The 20,810-nt window shown below is 33.8% G+C and overlaps 1 protein-coding gene across 1 annotated transcript in view; it reads left to right on the top strand.

The window, feature by feature from the left end:
- LOC149787182 (uncharacterized) overlaps positions 1-20,810 on the top strand; it is a 92,548-nt gene that overhangs the window by 19,688 nt on the left and 52,050 nt on the right. The window contains exons 4-7 of the mRNA XM_089977684.1: positions 3,461-3,567; positions 8,099-8,278; positions 13,499-13,759; positions 15,775-15,893. Coding sequence (XP_089833810.1) covers positions 3,461-3,567; positions 8,099-8,278; positions 13,499-13,759; positions 15,775-15,893 — 667 coding nt within the window. The remainder of the gene's footprint in view (positions 1-3,460; positions 3,568-8,098; positions 8,279-13,498; positions 13,760-15,774; positions 15,894-20,810) is intronic.

The following is a 20,810-nucleotide window of genomic DNA, read 5'->3' as shown; positions in this document are numbered from 1 at the left end:
TTCCATATTTCAATTTATTTTGAAAATTCCTGTTAATACAGGTAAAAAGAATCAATCCTGGCTTCCCTGTGTCGGCAGACTTTATAAAAAAAAAGATGAAAGAAATCGGCACACCTAAAGAATCCAAAGGAACCAAATTTGACTTCCTTTTGTTAGCCAACTTCAGAAGAAAAAATCGGCACACTAAAAGACACCAAAGTGAATTTTCCGGGGTTGGTTTGCATTGTAATAAAATAACCTATGTATTTGATAACCTTTCAGAAAGTTCAACCAATGAGTTTATTGCTTCATGCCAGCTGTGTTTATCACCCTGGCTTCTATTTGTTTGCCATATGTAATCATAATTCGTGTTTTGCAGGGCAAATATTATACACAATAATAACTTGCTTTAATAATACTTTATCATTTGCACTCACATTGAATTTATTTTAAAATAATGATTCTTTTTTTGGTGGTTTGTTTGCGAGATACGGACTTATAGTTAACCTGGATAGAATACAATCTGGGTCAGTTTGCAATAAGTAACTTGTCATGCGTAAATGGCAGGTGCCTTCAAGCAATCAGGTGATACTTTCGTCTCATTTACAATTTTGTTTTTTGACATAAGCGATACACACTACACTAAGGATGCATACGCAAGCCAGCACCCGCTACAAATACGGAGTTCGTGGACGTATATTTTTAAAAAAAATTTTTGCATAATGAAAACAGAAGGAATATATGATAACAATGCAATATTAATTTCTTTCATTTTATTTTCAAACAAGTGTATGTTTATCAATTTATTTTGTACCGTGAGTGTGTATGTGTGTGTGTGGGGGGGGGGGGCAAAAATTAAACACAAATTTGTTTCCTTTCTAATTTGTACAGAATAATGGAGGAAATATGATTGACAATATTGACAAGTGATGACAAGCTTTCAATTTACTCGCGCAAACACTAAGACACCTTGAAAAATAAAAACAATAAAATTAACTGGTAGGAGCTTCATATTGCAGCAACTGAATACTGACAAAATGCTCAACATTATTCTTCCCCCCTTCTCTCTCTCTCTCTCTCTCATGTATAATCTAGTATGTATTGTATGCAGCTGTGTTTCAACGTGAAGCCTAAACTTAAGTATATTTTTATAATATCTCTTATACAATACCCTTTGCAAAATCTATACGCATTATGTAGAATATTATCTGTTATGTATTTTTGTTTTATAAATGATTATTGATATTTTGACAGGAAGACTTAAACTGAGAACGTCGTTGTGCAGATGCATATATTTGTTAGCATAAACAATGTATATAAATATTTTAATTAGAACAAGCAAGATATGTCAGTTTGTGTTTTCTCTCATAAATATGTACATTACGAAGTATGATTATTTTCTTTCAAAGCATATCAAAATAGTTTGTTTAAATTTAGTTTTTTCCCCCCTAAAACCTATCTTACATTGAATCTACTCTTTTCTTGAAGAAAATGAACATACAAACTGTTGTTAAGTTTGGCCAAATTGTATTTTGAGATGGGCCGAATTGTCTTCTGGCCAAATTCACTATAATCCGGCATAAATGATACAACTTTCCCATCCCTCCCCTATTCGATCCCACAGATTGAATACACTTTTTTATGGTAAACATGGTTTTTCGGGAAAAGAAAGAATGCCTTTTCCCCATCATCACTATTTTGGTTACATCCATATGCAACACAGTGCACCATATTTGCAGTACAAAAGCACGATCGTACGCTATATCACATAGACATTTACATGGGGAAATTAAGCATTTGAACAGCTAGGTTGAATAGAAGGGATAAATGTACGTCATATCCGGTTTTGGCACGCGGAAACTACCGATTGTTTACAGAGATTGCCGAATCATTTTTTCATTTTATAAAGCGGAGTTTTAAGTCTAATTAAACATTTTTATGGTGTGCTTACATAACCAATGCGTTTTGTTTATAACTATAATAATATCACACGTTTGTACAATATAGGTGGCAGGTGACCTTTAAGCAAGCTATGAAGCTGAGTGTTACTTAACATTGGACATATATAATTTATGCCAATTTGTCAGTCCAGAACAGGTCACAAAGAAAGCTGACGTTGCATTTTACACATGCATGTGTTGCAAACTTGTCACCAAAGTTGGTTTCTGGTCATGAACATAATGTGTTCAGCGTGATGACAGTATATGAAGGCCTCTTCTAGTATCAAGCTTGTATTGGGTGTCAGTGTTTATTTTAGTAAGAGTGTAATTAGTATTGTGAAAAATCTACTGTGTTGAGTGAAGTTACAAAATGACAAAGACAAGTATCTATAAATACTCATTTGCCCCAAAACATGCTTTATGAACCAAAATGATTTTAACTTTACAAAGAAATGAATTGCATCCAGGAAAACACCAGTAAATTTTTATTTCAAGTATTGTGTAAACCTTGTATACAGTCTCTTTGTATAACTCATTTTTACACTACAATATTTGAACTTATTGCAGTGTAGCCTCTGAAATATAGAATTGAAATATTCAAAGGGGATATGTTTTGTTCAAAGAGCAGTATTATATTTGTCTATTGTGGAAAATTGAAACGTGGCACTTTTATGCCCACTGTAAAGTGGAGAACAATTTATTATCACACTGTCCATCTGTCAGAGCATCTTTTTGTTCTTAGCTCAAATATATCAAATTAAATATTGAGTCCATCACCTTCTGCATCTTGAATTTTGGCTTAAAGGTCTAGATCACTGATTCAGGGAAGACAGCTGTCTCCTCAAAATAACTAAAGTTTTCCCAAATATATAGTAAACAAATATTGTGGATAGCTTGCATGAAGGATAAAAATGAATGTTATTAATGTTGAGATTAAAAGGTTAAGGTCAGTGTTATTGAAGCTACAAAAATGGTTTCCACACAATAACTTGAGTTTTCTACCATATACTGCATCAACTTTAAGCACAAGTGCTTCAAGTTAAACTAGTCAAGAAAATAATGGTTTCCTCTCAATAATTTTTGTTCTTTGTGGTTTACTGTGACCACGTTATGTAGATGGTTTTTACTTGGAGTGGGAAAACCCAATTGATTTGAAGTCAGTAGATCAAAGGTCAAAGTCACAGAGATTGAAAGAATAAAAATGTTATTTTGCACAATAACATAAACTCTATATTACATCCTTCAGACAACAGTTTTAGATTACTTACACTGGGTGTAAAGTAATAAATAATATGGACCAAACTCATTGTATGTCTTACACTTAGGCTAAGGAAAATGTTAATTGATATTGGGGTCTAAAGACCTATGGTCAAGGCCATTGTTACTGGAAAAAAAAGAGAATGGATTTTGGACTAAAGTGATATATATATATATATATATATATATATATATATATATATATATATATATAGGCAGTTAAATGACTTGGAGTAGTGCATAATGTGTCATTGATACTACTCTTGTTTATAATTTATTTTCAGAACTGACTGAGGTATGGCTCAACTCCATACATTCCTGTGCAACAGCATCAGAAGTCAGCATCCCCCCTGTGATTTTGGTGGGAACACATGTGGATAAAATTTCACAGGTACACATTATAGTTATGGACATTAATGTCAGATCTGTTAGATTTTTCCTCCTCTGCCTGTTTAGCTCTATTGGTCATAGACCAGAAGATCAACTGGTATGGCCTGTTGTCAATTGTCTGTCCATTAGCATACAATTGTTATCATGACTCATTTAAACTGCTTGGAGGATTGCTATGAAATTTTACACATGCATTTATCTCATGGTCTGGTTGATCTCAAATGGAAATGATGCCTGTTGGACATACAGTATGGCCAAGACATTGTCCATTTTGAAAATCTTGTTATCACTATTTCTGCTGAATGGATGTTGATATCATAATGGGCTTTTCACTAAACCATTTCTTATAATGTTGGTTCAAAATAAAAATAGTGCCGATCTTATAGCCAGTATGGCAGCAACAGCAATCAGCTTGAAAATTGCTGTCACCATTTTCAATGGAAAGTCATGATCATCATGGAATGTTCACCAAAACTGGTACTTAATGGAAATGGTGACATTCTGAGAGACAGTATTATTGCCATGGTGGCCATCTTGAAGATCTTATTATCACTATTCCTCCAGAATGGACGGTATCCAGACATAGGGTTTTCATTATAAGACTTATTATCATATCTTGTTGATCTCAAGTAAAACTGGTGCCCATCTGATATCCACTATGACTGTTTTGGGAGCTGTCTTTAAAATCTTGTTCTCTCTACTCCCCTTGAAAAGTTGTTATTGTTGTTGTAGGGTTTAATGCCATTTTTCAACACAAGGTACGCTATATATGGCTGCCAGTATAAATGGTGGAGGAAAAACCCGGAAAGAACCACTGACCCATGAGAAGCTGCTGGCAAGCTTTCTCACATACCCACATTTACCAAACCCAAGACTCGAACATGCAGACAGAGATGAGATGGCAGTGATCCATAACGATGCGCACTTTAGGCCACTTGGTCCCCCTACAGTGAACAGAAGGTCGTGTTGACATGGGGTTGTCACCAGATGAACATTTTATTATTTATATTTCTTTTTAGTGCACATGTATCCAATGTGACTCAGTTGTTGTTACCACCCTGTTTAAATGGGAAGTCTTATCAGTATGTGGTTTTCACTAGAAGACTTGGTGTATACACCTCTCCCTCGATAACTCACGCACAGTGGGGTCTAAAAACATGACCGCACTATAATCGAGGGTGCGAGTTACCGGGGGACCTCCCAAGAATCAACTAGACAAAAGATATTCAGAGAACCACGGGGGTGAGGGGGGAACTGGGCTGTTTACTGACTGAATTATCGTTTTATAATTCTGTTGAGAATACTTGTCAATAAAGTGCTTTTTCTGATGAAGTACTTTGTTATTCTGTATAAATCACATTTATTTTCAAAATGTCCTACATCTGAAAGATTGATGACATGTTTCCAGCTGGTTTCAGCAACAAACACGTTACGTGAAAACATCGCGTGTTACGTCACGTCTGTTTAATTTCATTGATTAGTCTGGTTCATGGAGTGGTGTATGATACGTTTTTTGAAACAAGGAGTCTTCGAAGCTGGGAACGAGACTAATTGTAGAATCAGTTGATACACTACCAGACAAGATCCTTTTTTATAAAATAAATGCAACCGTTCTTGAGACAATTGTTGACATTGAAACTGAAGTTTTGAATTGTTCAGTTAGTATAACATTGATGCCGTGATTTCATTACAAGTAACAGTGAAACTTCTTATCATCCTTGAGAACATCTCTGGATGCGAGTTCAGGAATTCTCTGAAAATTGTTTTCCCAACATTGGTCTTTTTCCCCACATTGGTCTTATCTGTGAAACAATGCACTGTTTGATGAAGAACTCATTTTGCTTGGTTGCCTTGCTGTCTTTAATCACAGTTATGATTGTGTCAATTAATTGAAGGTAGTTTAGTTAGATTACTTAAACAATAACGTTTATAACAGTGTTCAAATGATCAACTGAATACTCAGTTCATTAACTCATACTTGACATACGACCGGAAGCGCTGGTTCTTAAGCATGTAGGATTTGTATGCCTTTTAAATTTGTTGTTTATTCCACCTCCTTTATTAGAGTTTAAAGATGTAATCAAAGTGATAATAGAAAAGGAGGCCCACTTTTTATTTAGTGCAACAAGACAACAAAGGTTTCTGCTAGTCCGATATCAAGACACGATCAGCACCTAACTAGGTTCTAAGAGGAATGCTTGCTGAGAGCTGTTGTGGTAGATTAAAACATTTTACATTGAATTACAACAGGACACATTGCATTTATGATGAACTAGAACACAAATTTCAGTTGATACCAAAAATTATTTAATTGATATTTATTTATCAGAGTACTGCCTCCACTAGGCGTAAGTGACATTTTCATTCATAAAAATTTCTGTGAGCATCGTTAATTACAGTGTACTAAGAATGTCGTTTGGAAAGAAAATGTAACAGATTTTATGACTTCTTTTTAAAATTGATAATGTTGATGATAATTTCCAGGTCCTATATACCATTTTCGATGATAAAACTAGCAATAAATCAGTTTCAGTTACCAATTTTGATAATGATTTTCTTCAAGTTCAACAAATAGATATACATCTTTTGGTATTTTCTGGTTTAAAAAATGGGATCCATGCCTGATCCCATGCCATAAGCGGGTTTGCAAATTATCAGGGCATGAGTTATCGAGGGACTGGTGTAGTTGGACATAAATAAGGAAGATATTGATCTGAAATCCAATATGGCCATAATTGTGGCCATCTTGAAAATATTATCACTACTCCTTCTGTGTGTACGGTCACATTCAAATTGGGTTATCAGAAAAAGACTTGCATCCAATAGGTCCTAAATTAAAATGGTTTTCTTCACAATGCTTTCTTTTAGAGATATCTTATAAAAAAATGGAAAAAGTGACAATATTGAAAATACATCTTTCCAAATTTTTTTTAAAAGGGACGTTTTTTCGGTTCATTGACTTTGGGTTAATTCTGTTGAATCATGACTCATTTGAATTATATCTCACTGCTGAGATAGACCTTGCCAATACACCGTAATTATGTTCAGCACATTAAAGCTTCCGCTGGCACCAGTTTTAAGGCACTTTGCAGAATGAATTAAACATTGCTAACTTAATTGTACAGATTGCACAATATATATCTGCACTCCTTTGTGTATATATATATATATATATATATATATATATATATATATATATATACAAAATAATACTATCATACAGGTTAAAGAATTTTTAATTCGTACTCTACAGAGATACGAACCCATATTTTGATGTGTCAGTTGGGCTTAAAACACTTGACACGTTAAGTTGTATTATGTTGTGTACAGTTTCTTCAAATTATTGAATTCAAGTGGTTATTTTTCCTGGAAGTACAAAAGTGCTCTGATATAATTCTTGGACAAAGACATTCACTGAAATTTATTCTGAGTTCAAAACTGGAATCATATTTTCTGTTATTCAACATGACACATCTGCACTTCATAGGTTATTACAGACGTCATCTCCTACAATTTCAGATCTCTTCAGGACTTGAACTCAATTTTTTCAGGTTTTTTATTACTAGGACTTGTGGATATAATTCTTGGATTACTTTTGGATTTAATTAGCAATACCATAAGGTCTTTCTTCTCATTTTTTCACTTTGTTTTCCTGGGTAATAAATTGTTAAATTTTACAAAGCTTGTTGTCTTCACTCTTTTCTGTTACTTATTTTAAGAGCATAGACTCGTAACAATATGCTCAATGTTTGTACAGTTTATCATAGTATTCAATATCAGTACTAGTATCTACAGTTATTTGGATGTTAATAATTTGAAATTATTATGAGACAATTTAATACTAACCACCACAAAGTGAAGTGTCCATCATTGTTGTTTACCTTGGGTGTTTGCTACAAAGTACATTGCTTCTATGTGATTCCTTTCATTTGTGTGTCAGAACTGACAAGCTGTATTTGTGTTTTGCTGCATAAATACTTCATTTGATGCAATACAAGTTTTGATTCATGTTTTATTTTCCTTTTTCCATAAATTATTATGTTCTATTCAGATGTGATTTTTCTCAAATATCAGAAGCCAGTGTAAGTATCCCCATAAGCCCTTGGCTTGTAAAGGCAACACTCACGTTGTTTTCATGTTGACAATCCATTTGATTGCACCACAAGTTTAATACATGTACTTGTTCAGTGCCAAATAGATTTCTTCCTGTTCCAGTGAATGTTGACCTTAATCACTTAGTTTCTTTTTGTATATGGCAACCATTTAATTAAACCACAAGTGTGTTACTTGCTCAGTTGCAAGTAACAGGGTGTTATTATGATCTTGTCACACAGTTGACTCATGTTCACTTGCAACTTTTAAGAGATTTCACACACTGTATGTTCAGGTTTTTACACATTGTTTCGGTTTCCTGGGTAACCGAACACATGATCGACGGTACACTGTAGATGCTTATTAAAATTTTGACAGCCTCACTGTTTTATATATTTTTTGTAAGGGAGTTTTAATAGTCTTGTTTAATTTCTTTACAGAAACAATCATCAGCACAAGGAAAAGAGTCAGAGACAAAATCCACAACCATGGAAATGGGAGAGTTCACACTGCCTACCACATCAGCACCTTCTACCACAGCCTCCAATGAACAATCCTGGGTATCGACCATCCTTGGAACTCTGATGAAGTTTTTTAAGCTGCAGAAAAGAAAAGGAAAAGTAAGGTCCTCAATGTAGAGCCAACTATAACGATAGCTTATATACTCCTGTATGTGCATTTGGGTGGTTGGCAGATTCATTTTCTAGGCGAAATACTAATCTGGTTGTCAATGGTCATGTTTTGTCATTAGAAAATGTTTACTGTTTACAATGCAGCTGGCAAATGCTTTAAATAAATCACCCTTTATAATATAATATGTTAGAATTATGCAGCAGACCTAACCTCAGAAACCTAGAAAACTACAATTTCATTCTGACATATAAAACTGTGATAAGGTATACAAAAACTGTTGCAAGTCTAAAGAAGAAAATGAAACCTAAAGATTTGAGACATCTGGCCATTTTATTCGATCATTCATTTGATAGATCCATAACATCATATTGTTATCTACATTTTTAGACACAGCAGCAGTTGCACACCCTTTGAATTTATTTTTGAAAATTTTAACTGATACGTCTTGTCTGCAGGCTTCCCATGCTGGGATGAAATTGGGAAAATGTCAGTAAAAGTTGTATGTTTTTCCAAACCATGAAAAGTTCTTGCATTTTGAGAATATTGGAGAAAGACACGAAAAGCATGGGAATTTTTCACCACTGTTTGGTGACAAAAATATTCTTGTAATTTAGTCATAACTGAACTAGTTTTGAGTTAACTTTATCAAGTTCTTACCCTCGTATTCGGAGATTGCAGTATGTACCATTTGTGGTGCTTGATGTAAACATTTGTATAATAAATCCAAACACTTACAAACTAGATTCATCTAGTAGATGGTATGAAGACCAGTCTAGCCTCACAGAAAGCCAACATGTCTAAGGATGATGCTGATAACTACCGACCAATCTCAGTACTACCAAACTTGTCAAAATTGATTGAAAAACATGTCCATTACTCATTCATGTCATATTTAACCAAACACTTGCTGTTACACCCTAATCAATCAGGCTTTAGACAGAACCATTCCTGTGAGACTGCCTTGATGTACCTAACTGATAAATGGCTTCAAGCACTTGACAAAGGTAGAAATATAGGAACTGTATTTGTAGATTTCAGGAAAGCTTTTGACATGGTGGATCATGAAATCCTTTTGAAAAAACTGAAAATCTACCAGTGTGATGAAAGAACAATTAGATGGTTTACTTTGTACTTAAATGAGAGAACACAACATGTTTACATAAATAATGTTCTGTATGAACCTAAAACAGTTAGATATGGAGTACCACAAGGCTCAATTCTAGGTCCATTACTATTCATTTTATTTATTAATGACCTACCACTTTTACTAAGAGACTCAATATCATCTACAGATCTCTATGCAGATGACACAACATTGTCAGACATCCAAAACACAAAGCATGAGCTCAAAATTTCTTTACAGAATGCACTAAACAAACTGGAAAACTGGTACACATGTAATGGCATGGTGGTAAATACTGGTAAAACAAAAATACTACTTATCTCGACACAGCAAAGAAGGACAAATCCTGATAGTGATGAACTATGTCTGACATGGAAGGATACAAATCTGCAAATGGTATGTCATGATAGACTACTTGGTGTTACTAACCTATCATGGACTGAACATATCAAGCATATCAGTAAAAAAAGTCAATTCAAGTTTATGGCTTCTCAGTAGGATAAGACATTTTCTCCCTGAAAGGCACAGAAAACTATTTTATAACAGTTACATACAACCCTATTTGGACTACTGTAGTACAGTATGGGGTAATTCAAATGATAAAAACATAGCAAAGCTGGCACATCTTCAAAAAAGAGCATTTGGGCTAATATCAATCCAAAAGAAAGCAAGGAAAGTTTAGCTGGTAGGTTAAAAATATTACCTATTAAAGACCGAATCTGTTTGAGAAAAGCCAAATTAATGTACAGGATATCTCATAATAGTGCTCCTGAATATTTACAATCACTATTCCAGTATAGGCTACCTGGTAATACTCCCCACCTGCGATCCATGTCTACCACACAGTATAAAATTCCCAAACCAAATAAGGAGTTATTTAAAAAAAGTTTCCAATACTCTGGAACTCTGCTCTGGAATAGTATTCCAGTTGAGATTAGAAATGCCCACTCTATTTCCTTCTTCCAAACCAATATATCCAGTGGCTTCAGAGATGCAGCTTAAATAAATGAATTCCTTTGTATGAGGGCCTCAAGATAGATTAGTTTTTAGCTAATTGTGTTACCCTCTTTAAATAAGGTCATTATTATTATTATTATTATTATGACATGTGATTTCCCAGAGCTTAAAATGTAAATTATACAGCCTTTCATAACCAGTTTTTGGTGTAACATCAGAATTTGTCGAAAATACATTGTGAGAAAGCTTATTATCTGTTAATTAGGAAAGAGAACACAGTGTTAAACATCATTGTTAATAGGAAATGTGCAACAACCCACCTTTGCAGTGAATTATAATATTGTTAAATATGTAGAAATCTGTCACCTTAATGGTCAAGCAAACTTACATAATGTGGCACCAGATAACCATATTTTTGTAGACCAGGGAGAGGTCAGTATTCAGTTCAGCATGCTTCACTTGCATATTTAGTTAGCGTTATAATGTCCAAATCCAGCAGTACCACTGGAAAACAAGTAATCTTGAGTTTCTTCAGACCCTTCCCACCCCATTTTTGATATTTGAATATTTATGTTTGGGTGTGAGGTCAGAGTCTATTGACTGGCAAAATGTTGGAATTTGCTGCCACTGCACAGTAGCCAGATGGGGTGGCCACTTAACCAGTGGGCCAAGCAAACTTAAACAATGTTACATCAAGTCACACCTGTGTGAAGTCAAAAATAGTACATGACAGTCACAGGCTGTAAAATAAACAAAGGACGCATAATTTTCAATATATTTATTCAGAGAACAAATACCAGAAACCTGTTGCTGTTGTAGCAACTTGGAGATCATTAGATTTATCAAGAATAGAGCATTTTCAACAATATTTTGATGTCTTTCCTCACTGCTGCATTTACATTTGCTGTCTGGCTATGTCTTGATTGCTTCGATAGTGACAACCTCTGAGTCATTGTTCTTGGAATAAATATGTTTAGAATTTTATCCTTTTAGGTTTCAACAAACAGTATGTGACATTCATTTAACATTTTTGAATTCATGTATAACAACATTGGAAAGAGTTTATTGTTGACATCATGTGAATATTAGATTTCCTATGTCATGGGCATGAAGGTTGCAAGATTTGTGAAGTTATGGTTTGAAATGGACAGTGACATTTTTTTATGTGATGCAGATGTAAAGAGCAAGGGATAAAGTAGAGAAATACATATTGCATTTAACAGTTAGTCCAGACAAACATACAAAGAGCTTGATGTTAGATCTTCATATTAAAGACAGGTCACTCCATTCTCCAGCATTTTGTCCTTATCATAATTTTGCATAGTTACATATATTTGATTACTATTAAAGTAGCAAAACCAAACAGCCACTCTGCAGGGGTTAAAGAAGAGTTTGTCTTGGGAGGTTGTACTGTATACTAAAGATATAGGCAGTCTTCAGGATTTACAGATGTATCAGTCAGGGGAGTTTTACCATATTCAAATTTAAACTTATTAGCTTACAGTGATCTAACTTGAGGTGCCTTAAATGATTAAATAGATGATACACAAAGTAAAAGAAAAATAGAATTTAAAAGAGCATGTATTAAAATCACCTAATAAAACGTTCATTCTGTCACAAAGAACTGATGGTTTAATACAAAATATATGTTGGGTATAATCAAAGGAGTATGTTAGTTAATAATGTTTTGAATTGAAGATAAATTTTAAAGAAGATGATAAAAATATACTATAATTTGTGATACAGATCCAATGTATCCCCCAGGGGTGTAAAACTGAGGGTTAAAAAAACCCTTGGTGTCAGAACTGGGGGTCAAATAAAAAATGTGAGGGTCAAAAATCTACTGACAAATTTTCATGTGACTTGTACTTTTTCAGCTTGAAATAGGATATTGCAACTTGCACAACATACTCTCGCTCTTTCTCTCTAAATATACAAATAAACCAACATGCACAATTAACAAACAAATATATCATCCATTCAAAGAATAATTTTATTATTTCATTTTTCTTTTAAAGTCATATTTTTAAGTCTTCTTCTAATTTTTATGAAGCAATATTGTAGACCAACACATTACATGCAAGCCAATACAAAAAGCCTAATAAAATCTTTTTAACCAAATGACAGCTAATTTACTGCCTGTCATAAAATGTGTACTGTCATCAGTTTCATTGTACTTCGTTGTTGAACAAACTTATCCAAAAATCAAGGAGACTAATGATTCATCTTGTTTATAATAAGTTACACTTGAACTTTAATACCTTTCTTTTATTGCAGCAAAAGCTAAAAACCAACAAAATCTGTGATGTCCCCCTGACTGTGTAATCCAAATAAATGCATTTGTCTCGGAAAGTTTGCTGATTTCTTTGTTGTGAAAGAATGTCTTGGGTTATACTTTGTTTTTTTTTGTCAAAGAATGTCTTGGGTTATACTGTGCAATCACTTGATCAGAAGTCACACCGGTATTAATCCTTATGGATGTGCCATATTCCAGTCGAGGGAATTATTTTCTCTATTTTTCATTAAAGTTAGACCTACAGTTATTCTTTTGTGTTCTACTTCTTTCACTTTCTTCGCTAATGATTCTTAGTGCACGACATTTTAATCTGGAAATCTTTTTCTAGTGCAACAAGCATTGAGGTTAAACATCAAGATGACATCTTGCTGAGCTCTGTGGAAATCGCGTGAGAGCTCACAACATTAGGGGAGGCTACTCCATCATAACGTTGCCTATGCTAGTCTGGTTCCTTATTTTGTATGTTTCCTGTGTTGCACTCTGCTATAAGAATAGAGGAGTGCAACACAGGGAGTAAACAAAGCAGGGAACCAGTCAATACCTATGCTCAAAGTATACACGATGCCACCCCTCATCCAATGCATTAGATATAAAATAACTGATGGGAACAAAATGTGTGCATCAATTTTCTCCAGTGTGTGTAAAGGGAAACACTGCAGATCATGTTTTCAACTGTATTGCTCAAAATAATAACAGTTCATTTTGCCAGTGATTGAAAATACAGAAATTTGGATGAATGAACAAGGAAGCTCTATAAATATTGCTTTCATTTATAAAGTATGTGACTTTGCCATTTCACACTTTGTGCCAATATACTCCCTATAATTCTAGAGCAACGATCCTGAGATACAAGCGATCTGTGAGAGATACTTCAAAAAGATCCGCATTTATCTTAGTGACAAACCTACCAGGTTTCACTTGGTTGACGAGGACTTTGCCATAGACAACACTATTGTAGACAGCAAATTGGAGAATTTGAAGAGGAAAATTGTAGAGGTGGCATCACAACAGCCATACTGGGGGGAGAAAATACCTGCAAGGTGGATTCCTCTGGAACAAGAGTTGATGAGGCTGAGGGCAGCTGGAGTGAAGGTACACATTTACATACATGATTTAAAACATTATTTGAAAATACTTTGCTTTGTGTTAGAGGAATAATTCATATCCAGTAATCTTTGATAGATTTACAAGGTTAAAGAAGCCCACTCTTTATTCAAAACAACTTTTCATGGGTTCTGAATGTAAAGAGATTTATCAACGTTTTTTATATACTTTAAGTGTGAAATAGAGAGACATGCTGGCAAAATAATTTTAATGTTTTTCATTCATTTTTTTTCTCATGTGAAAAATATATCCTTATATTTTCATATCTGAAAATGTAACTTATCAGATCATGCCATGCAACAGTTGATTGTGTGTCTACAAACGTTTTACCTGCAGGAAGAAATGTACTTGATGAGCTAGAAAAATTAAATACAAGGTGTCATGCATATCAGGCATGGAAATTAATATGCTATAAAGAAATTTGACCAGACATCTTTCTAATCAATGAACTTACATCCCATTACTTCCTTTTACAACAATGATACAACCACTGTGAAAATTTGCTGAATAGGACTTGCATTGTTTTCAGACAGAGACAGATAGTTTACAAAAAGACAAAAGTGCAATTTAGTGTAACAGATTAAGTCAACCTGATGCTGCTACTTTCTTATGTCACATTATAGGATGAAAGTGAAGTGAGTTTGCAAATTTACCAAAAAGGATAAATTTTCACTAGCGGCTTTGCCATTCATGAATTTATCACTTTCAGATATATCTGTTATTAAAGTAGGAAATGCAAATCATCTATTCAGCGTCCATAGTGATCCTTCAGAAACCTCAGAACTCTTTATTTCCATAGGCTTAAATCATAATATCATTCTTGAATTCTGTCAGGAACCCCTTGCAACTGAAAACTGAGGCAAAAAAGTGATGCGATGCAGTAGATGTTTTATTTGTTTTTTGGTGTTCCATATCCCAAATCCAACTTGGATTATCAAAAGTCTATCGACATAACAAGCTCTGTGAACTTGACAACCATTATTTAGTCATCCTGTTAGTTCATGACATAGCTTGGATTGAAGTTATTTGTACTTTGCAAAATATTTCAAAGCATAAAATTTATTCCTTTAAAAGTCTTTGCTAGCATGTTCCCAGATAGCTACATTGCTAAAAACCTTTCATCTCGAAAAGCGTCATATCTCATCTTGAAAAATGATCATAAATCCTTTTCTTTCAAACTGTAGGTTTTGCAGGGTTTCAATAAAAATTATTCCAGATTAGTATCTTTTCAGCTCAGGTTTTAAAATTGATTTATTCACATTGAATTTTCTAACGTTTTTTCTTCTTCAGACATTGGTTATTCACCTCAGCATATCTTGCTTGTGGTCTTGCTTATAATTATATCATTATGACTTAATTTTAATGATTCACTGATGTACACAATGATTTTGAAATGTGTCAATGATACCTATGTTAGCCAGACATATATATATATATATATATATATATATATATATATATATATATATATATATATATATATATATATACACACACATAGAGAGAGAGAGAGATTATGTAATGAGCCGAAGATTGGATTGACAGCTTAAATTCTAATTTTCATGTTGAGTTGGTATCTGTTGAGCATCACTGAAAGCACGTTTCAAGTCAGGGGCACTGTAGAGTGTTTTTTATTTCTAGCCAGAAATGCTTGTTTTTCCACATGCATGTAATATGTGAGAAATCTAAAAATGATTCTACATCATAATCACATGTAACTGACTTGTATTTAAAATATGCATATACGATGATGCATTCATACTGCTTCCATGTAACTGAATTGTGTTACATTAAATTTATGTATTTTTAATATTATACATCTGAGTTATTGTTCAGTTAATTGAAAAAGAAAATACTGTCGTATGAATGTAGATTTTATGATATTATTCACATACCGATATGATGATCATGACAGAAAGATATATTTCTACAACGAAAACAGCATCAAATTAGTGTAGAATAAATTCCTATACATGATTGTCTTTTTTGTGTCGTGTCTGCAGGTGATTCCTCTCAGCTTAATGACAGAATTGAACCGGACAGGTGGTATTCCAATATCCATAGATGAGCTGGATTTATTTCTTCGGTTTCATCATGATATTGGCACAGTCCTTTATTTCAGGTGAGAATGGGATTGTTTTCCTCTCTTAAGAAATAAAAGTATTCTTTCCTTGTTAAAGGGAGATAACTGTGAGAATGGAGATAATACAGCGATTTAACCTTATGCAAACAAGAGATAAATTTCTACTATGAGCAAAATACTGGATGCATGTAATTATTCATTTCTTTGACAATTCAGGACTGGTATGTTTTATTATTCCTTGTTTTCATTTACGAAGAACTTAATTTTGGTACATGTTTGACATGTATAAAAATTCCTTGAAAAATTAATCAGTCAAATTGCTTTTGGGTGGATGTGTTTTAGATCCGTTCCAGTCCCACTATTTAGGTCATGAGCATGCGGACTGCCTCTGCCATTCTGGCAACGTCTTTTTGTCACCAAATATAAATTGAGGTTTTTTTTACATGAATGTGATGTGATTTCAAGCTGTTACATAAATGTCATTGATAATGATGCATGACATCAGAGTTTACTTTTTCATCTAGGTTTTCTGTAAGTAATGTTTTGATTCAGTTTTCCAAAGATGTAGCTATTTATTCCAGCTGATTCTATTGTCTGAGCATCTTAGACCTTTTCTAAAATACTTCAACAAATTGTTCCAATTGGTTAAGATTTTAAAGAAGCTTTCCAATAAACATTTTTATAAGGATTCCCTGTTAATACACCATTCTATGATATGATACAATTAGGTTATTCACACCTGGTGAAAGTTAATCATCTCACTAAATGTAATTTTTCAAACGAAAAATTGACACCATGTTTTGTTTTGCTTGTTGTTATCATATTTAAATTTATTCTTTCCACATCTGACAAGTCTTAGCCCTGTGATCTTATACATAATCATTTTGTCTAAGATACAATATGTGATGTACCATGTATACATATAGAGAATCATTTTGTATGATACAATAAATAGTGTACCATATATAGCCCATTTCATGCAGACTTCGGTGAACTTCGTAATTTGCTCGGAATTTTGATCACATGGTGGGTGGTCAGCTGTGACCATAATAGCCACTTGATAGGTGGTGGGCAAAATATGGCTAACAGTTCAGCATCAGCACCAACTTCTGTAACTTCTTCAACATCGTTTATCGAGTTAAATAAATGCATATTCAACAGCAATGCTGCCGCAGATATTGACGAAATTTAATATTGGAACCATGCTGTCTTATTTTCTGGAAACCAGGGCGGATTTCAAACCCATACGAGAGAGTAGCTTTGAGCTGTTTACATCTGGATATGTACATGTAAGTAAGAAAACGGTGTCGAAGTAAGCAAATTTAATCCTGACAAATGGCGGATTCTTCAGCATCAGTATCAACTTCTGTAACTACTTCAACATCGTTTATCGAGTTGAAAAATGCATATTCAACAACGATGCTGCTGCAGATATTGACGAAATTGAATATTGGAACCATCCTGTCTTATTTTTCTGGAAACTAGGGCAGATTTCAAACCTATACGAGAGAGTAACTTTGAGCTGTTTACATCTGGACATGTACATGTAAGTTAGGAAACGGTGTCGAAGTAAATATAATCCTGACAATCAAAGAGCAAGTTGTTCAAACTATTTCTGTGCATCTGAAATGTCACTATAATAAAATGCATTTCATATGAGTTTATCAGATTTGTTTTGAACTGCTCCGGTGGCCTAGTGGTTAGAGCGTCCAACTCGGATGCAGGAGGTCGTGGGTTCGATTCCCGGCCAAGTCATACCAAAGACTTACAAAAATGGTACTAACAGCTGCCTTGCTTGGCATTCAGCATTAAGAAGTTTGTGTTAGGACTGGTCGGCCTGGTGTCAGGATAATGTGACTGGGTGGGACATCATGCTACATGTCTGCGGCATGATGCCCCAGTGCTAGACATCACTATAAACTGCCACATTGCAGACATCGTAGCGATATGACTGAAAAATTGTTAAAGCTACGTTAAAAATCAAAATCACATCACATCACAGATTTGTTTTGAAAGTCTGTGGATAATTTACATATAAATTTCAATAATTTAATTAATTGTATTTCTGAAATATTTCTAAACAACAATGTACACCATTTTGTTATATACATGTACCCACCAGCGTTTGATTGGCTGGAGTATAAAGTAACTCTAATTACAGAGCAACTCGGTTAAATTCGGTATGAAATGGGCTGTACATAGGTAGAGTCATTTTCTCTAAGATAGAATACATGGTGTACCATTTATACATATATAGAATCATTTTGTCTGAGATACAATACAAGGTGTAATATGTATGCATAGGTAGAATCATTTTGTCTGAGAATACATGGTGTACCATGTATACATAGAATCATTTTGTCTGAGATAAAATACATAGTGTACCATGTATACAGAAAGGTAATATCATTTTGTCTGAGATAGAATACATAGTGTACCATGTATGCATAGGTAGAATCATTTTGTCTGAGATAGAATACATGGTGTACCATGTATACATAGAATCATTTTGTCTGAGATAGAATACATAGTGTACCATGTATACAAAAAGGTAATATCATTTTGTCTGAGATAGAATGTGTACCATGTATACATAGAATCATTTTGTCTGAGATAAAATACAGGGTGTACCATGTATACAAAAAGGTACAATCATTTTTATTAGATGCAATACATAGTGTACCATGTATGCATAGGTAGAATCATTTTGTCTGAGATAGAATACATGGTGTACCATTTATACATATATAGAATCATTTTGTCAGAGATAGAATACATGGTGTACCATGTATATATAGAATCATTTTATCTGAGATAAAATACAGGGTGTACCATGTATACGAAAAGGTACAATCATTTTTATTAGATGCAATACATGGTGTACCATGTATACACAGGTAAACTCATTTTGTCTTAGACACAGTACATGGTATACCATGTATACATAGGTAGAATCATTTGTATAGGATACAATACATGGTCTATCTTGTCACACTGACTCTACATAGCTATGATACAGTAGTATCATGTGCAGTAAATTACAAGAGGAAAACTATTAAGTAAAACTGACCATCTATGATGACATGAACTATGTAACAGGAAACTTTGAAGGCTATTACACACAAGACTTTTTCTACAATAAAGTGTAGAAGTGGAACACTTTTCAGAGTATTACGGATATTAAATAAAACACTTTTATATTGCCATGAAATATATTAGTAGAGCACTGCAGACTATTAAATACAATACTTCCCTTTTACATTAATGTGAAATGTATTACTGGAACACTGCAAACTATTCAATACAACATAGTACTTATACAGTGACATCACATGTCTTACTGGAACACTGCAGGCTATTAAATACAACACGGCACTTACACATTTACATCAAATGTATTAGTGGAACACTGCATACTATTAAATACAAAGCCACGTCTACATTGACATGAAATGTATTAGTGGAACACTGCATACTATTAAATACAAAGCCACGTCTACATTGACATGAAATGTATTAGTGGAACACTGCATTCTATTAAATACAAAGCCACGTCTACATTGACATGAAATGTATTAGTGGAACACTGCAGACTATTAAATACAAAGCCACATCTACATTGACATGAAATGTATTAGTGGAACACTGCATACTATTAAATACGAAGCCACGTCTACATTGACATGAAATGTATTAGTGGAACACTGCAGACAATTAAATACAAAACACATTACTTGCACATGTTCATGGAATGTATTAGTGGAACACTGCAGACTATTAAATACAACAATTCACTTTCTATATTGGCATGAAATCTATTACTGGAATACTGATACTATTAAATACAGTACCACTTCTAAATTGTGATGAAATGTATTACTGGAACACTTTGACATATAAATATAGGAATATTCCCAATGCAGCCTATTTTTCAAATTCAGCACGCACCTAGACCTAATGTTGCTTGAGTATAAGACACACATCTCTTACACTTACTTACACCTAGACCTACTGTTGCTTGAGTATAAGACACACATCTCTTACACTTACTTACACCTAGACCTACTGTTGCTTGAGTATAAGACACACATCTCTTACACTTACTTACACCTAGACCTAATGTTGCTTGAGTATAAGACACACATCTCTTACACTTACTTACACCTAGACCTACTGTTGCTTGAGTATAAGACACACATCTCTTACACTTACTTACACCTAGACCTACTGTTGCTTGAGTATAAGACACACATCTCTTAAACTTACTTACACCTAGACCTACTGTTGCTTGAGTATAAGACACACATCTCTTACACTTACTTACACCTAGACCTACTGTTGCTTGAGTATAAGACACACATCTCTTACACTTACTTACATCTAGACCTACTGTTGCTTGAGTATAAGACACACATCTCTTACACTTACTTACAACAAAAAGGGTGAACATTTACCGCAGTGCATGCCATGTCATTGGATTAATGTTTTTCAGCTTAACTATTTTGATAAATATGCTACCAGAGGAAATCATGAAAAAAATGTTTATATAAAATATATTTTATCAGTGTAGTTTGAGAATGCTCACTCTTAATTTGTTTATTTGCATTGAAAATAATTCTTTCTTTTTTGTTCATCTTGTACGAAAACCTCTTTATTATCTGATATGAAGGTTTATTTTCCTTAGGATTTTGAGTATTTATGACTTTATCAGTTTTCTGCCTTTAATTTAGCTCTGTGTAGTTGGGATTTATTTGCATACATACAGATACACATATAGTTTAGTGGACAGTAGTGTAAATATTTACTTGGAATATGCAGTTGACCTCTTATTATGTGATACAAAACATCAAGATCCGTGTCTCATAGGGTCAGGTTTATGAGTTGTTAGTTGTTTAGTTATGATCAAAATATATAAATCAGCAACAGAAACAGTAGTAGATACATTTCAGAACCAGG

The sequence above is a fragment of the Sinohyriopsis cumingii genome, chromosome 12, assembly GCF_028554795.1.
Source record: "Sinohyriopsis cumingii isolate HCF-2022 chromosome 12, ASM2855479v2, whole genome shotgun sequence".
Taxonomy (NCBI): domain Eukaryota; kingdom Metazoa; phylum Mollusca; class Bivalvia; order Unionida; family Unionidae; genus Sinohyriopsis; species Sinohyriopsis cumingii.
Note: the sequence above shows the minus strand (reverse complement) of the source record. Positions and strands in the feature narration are given on the sequence as shown.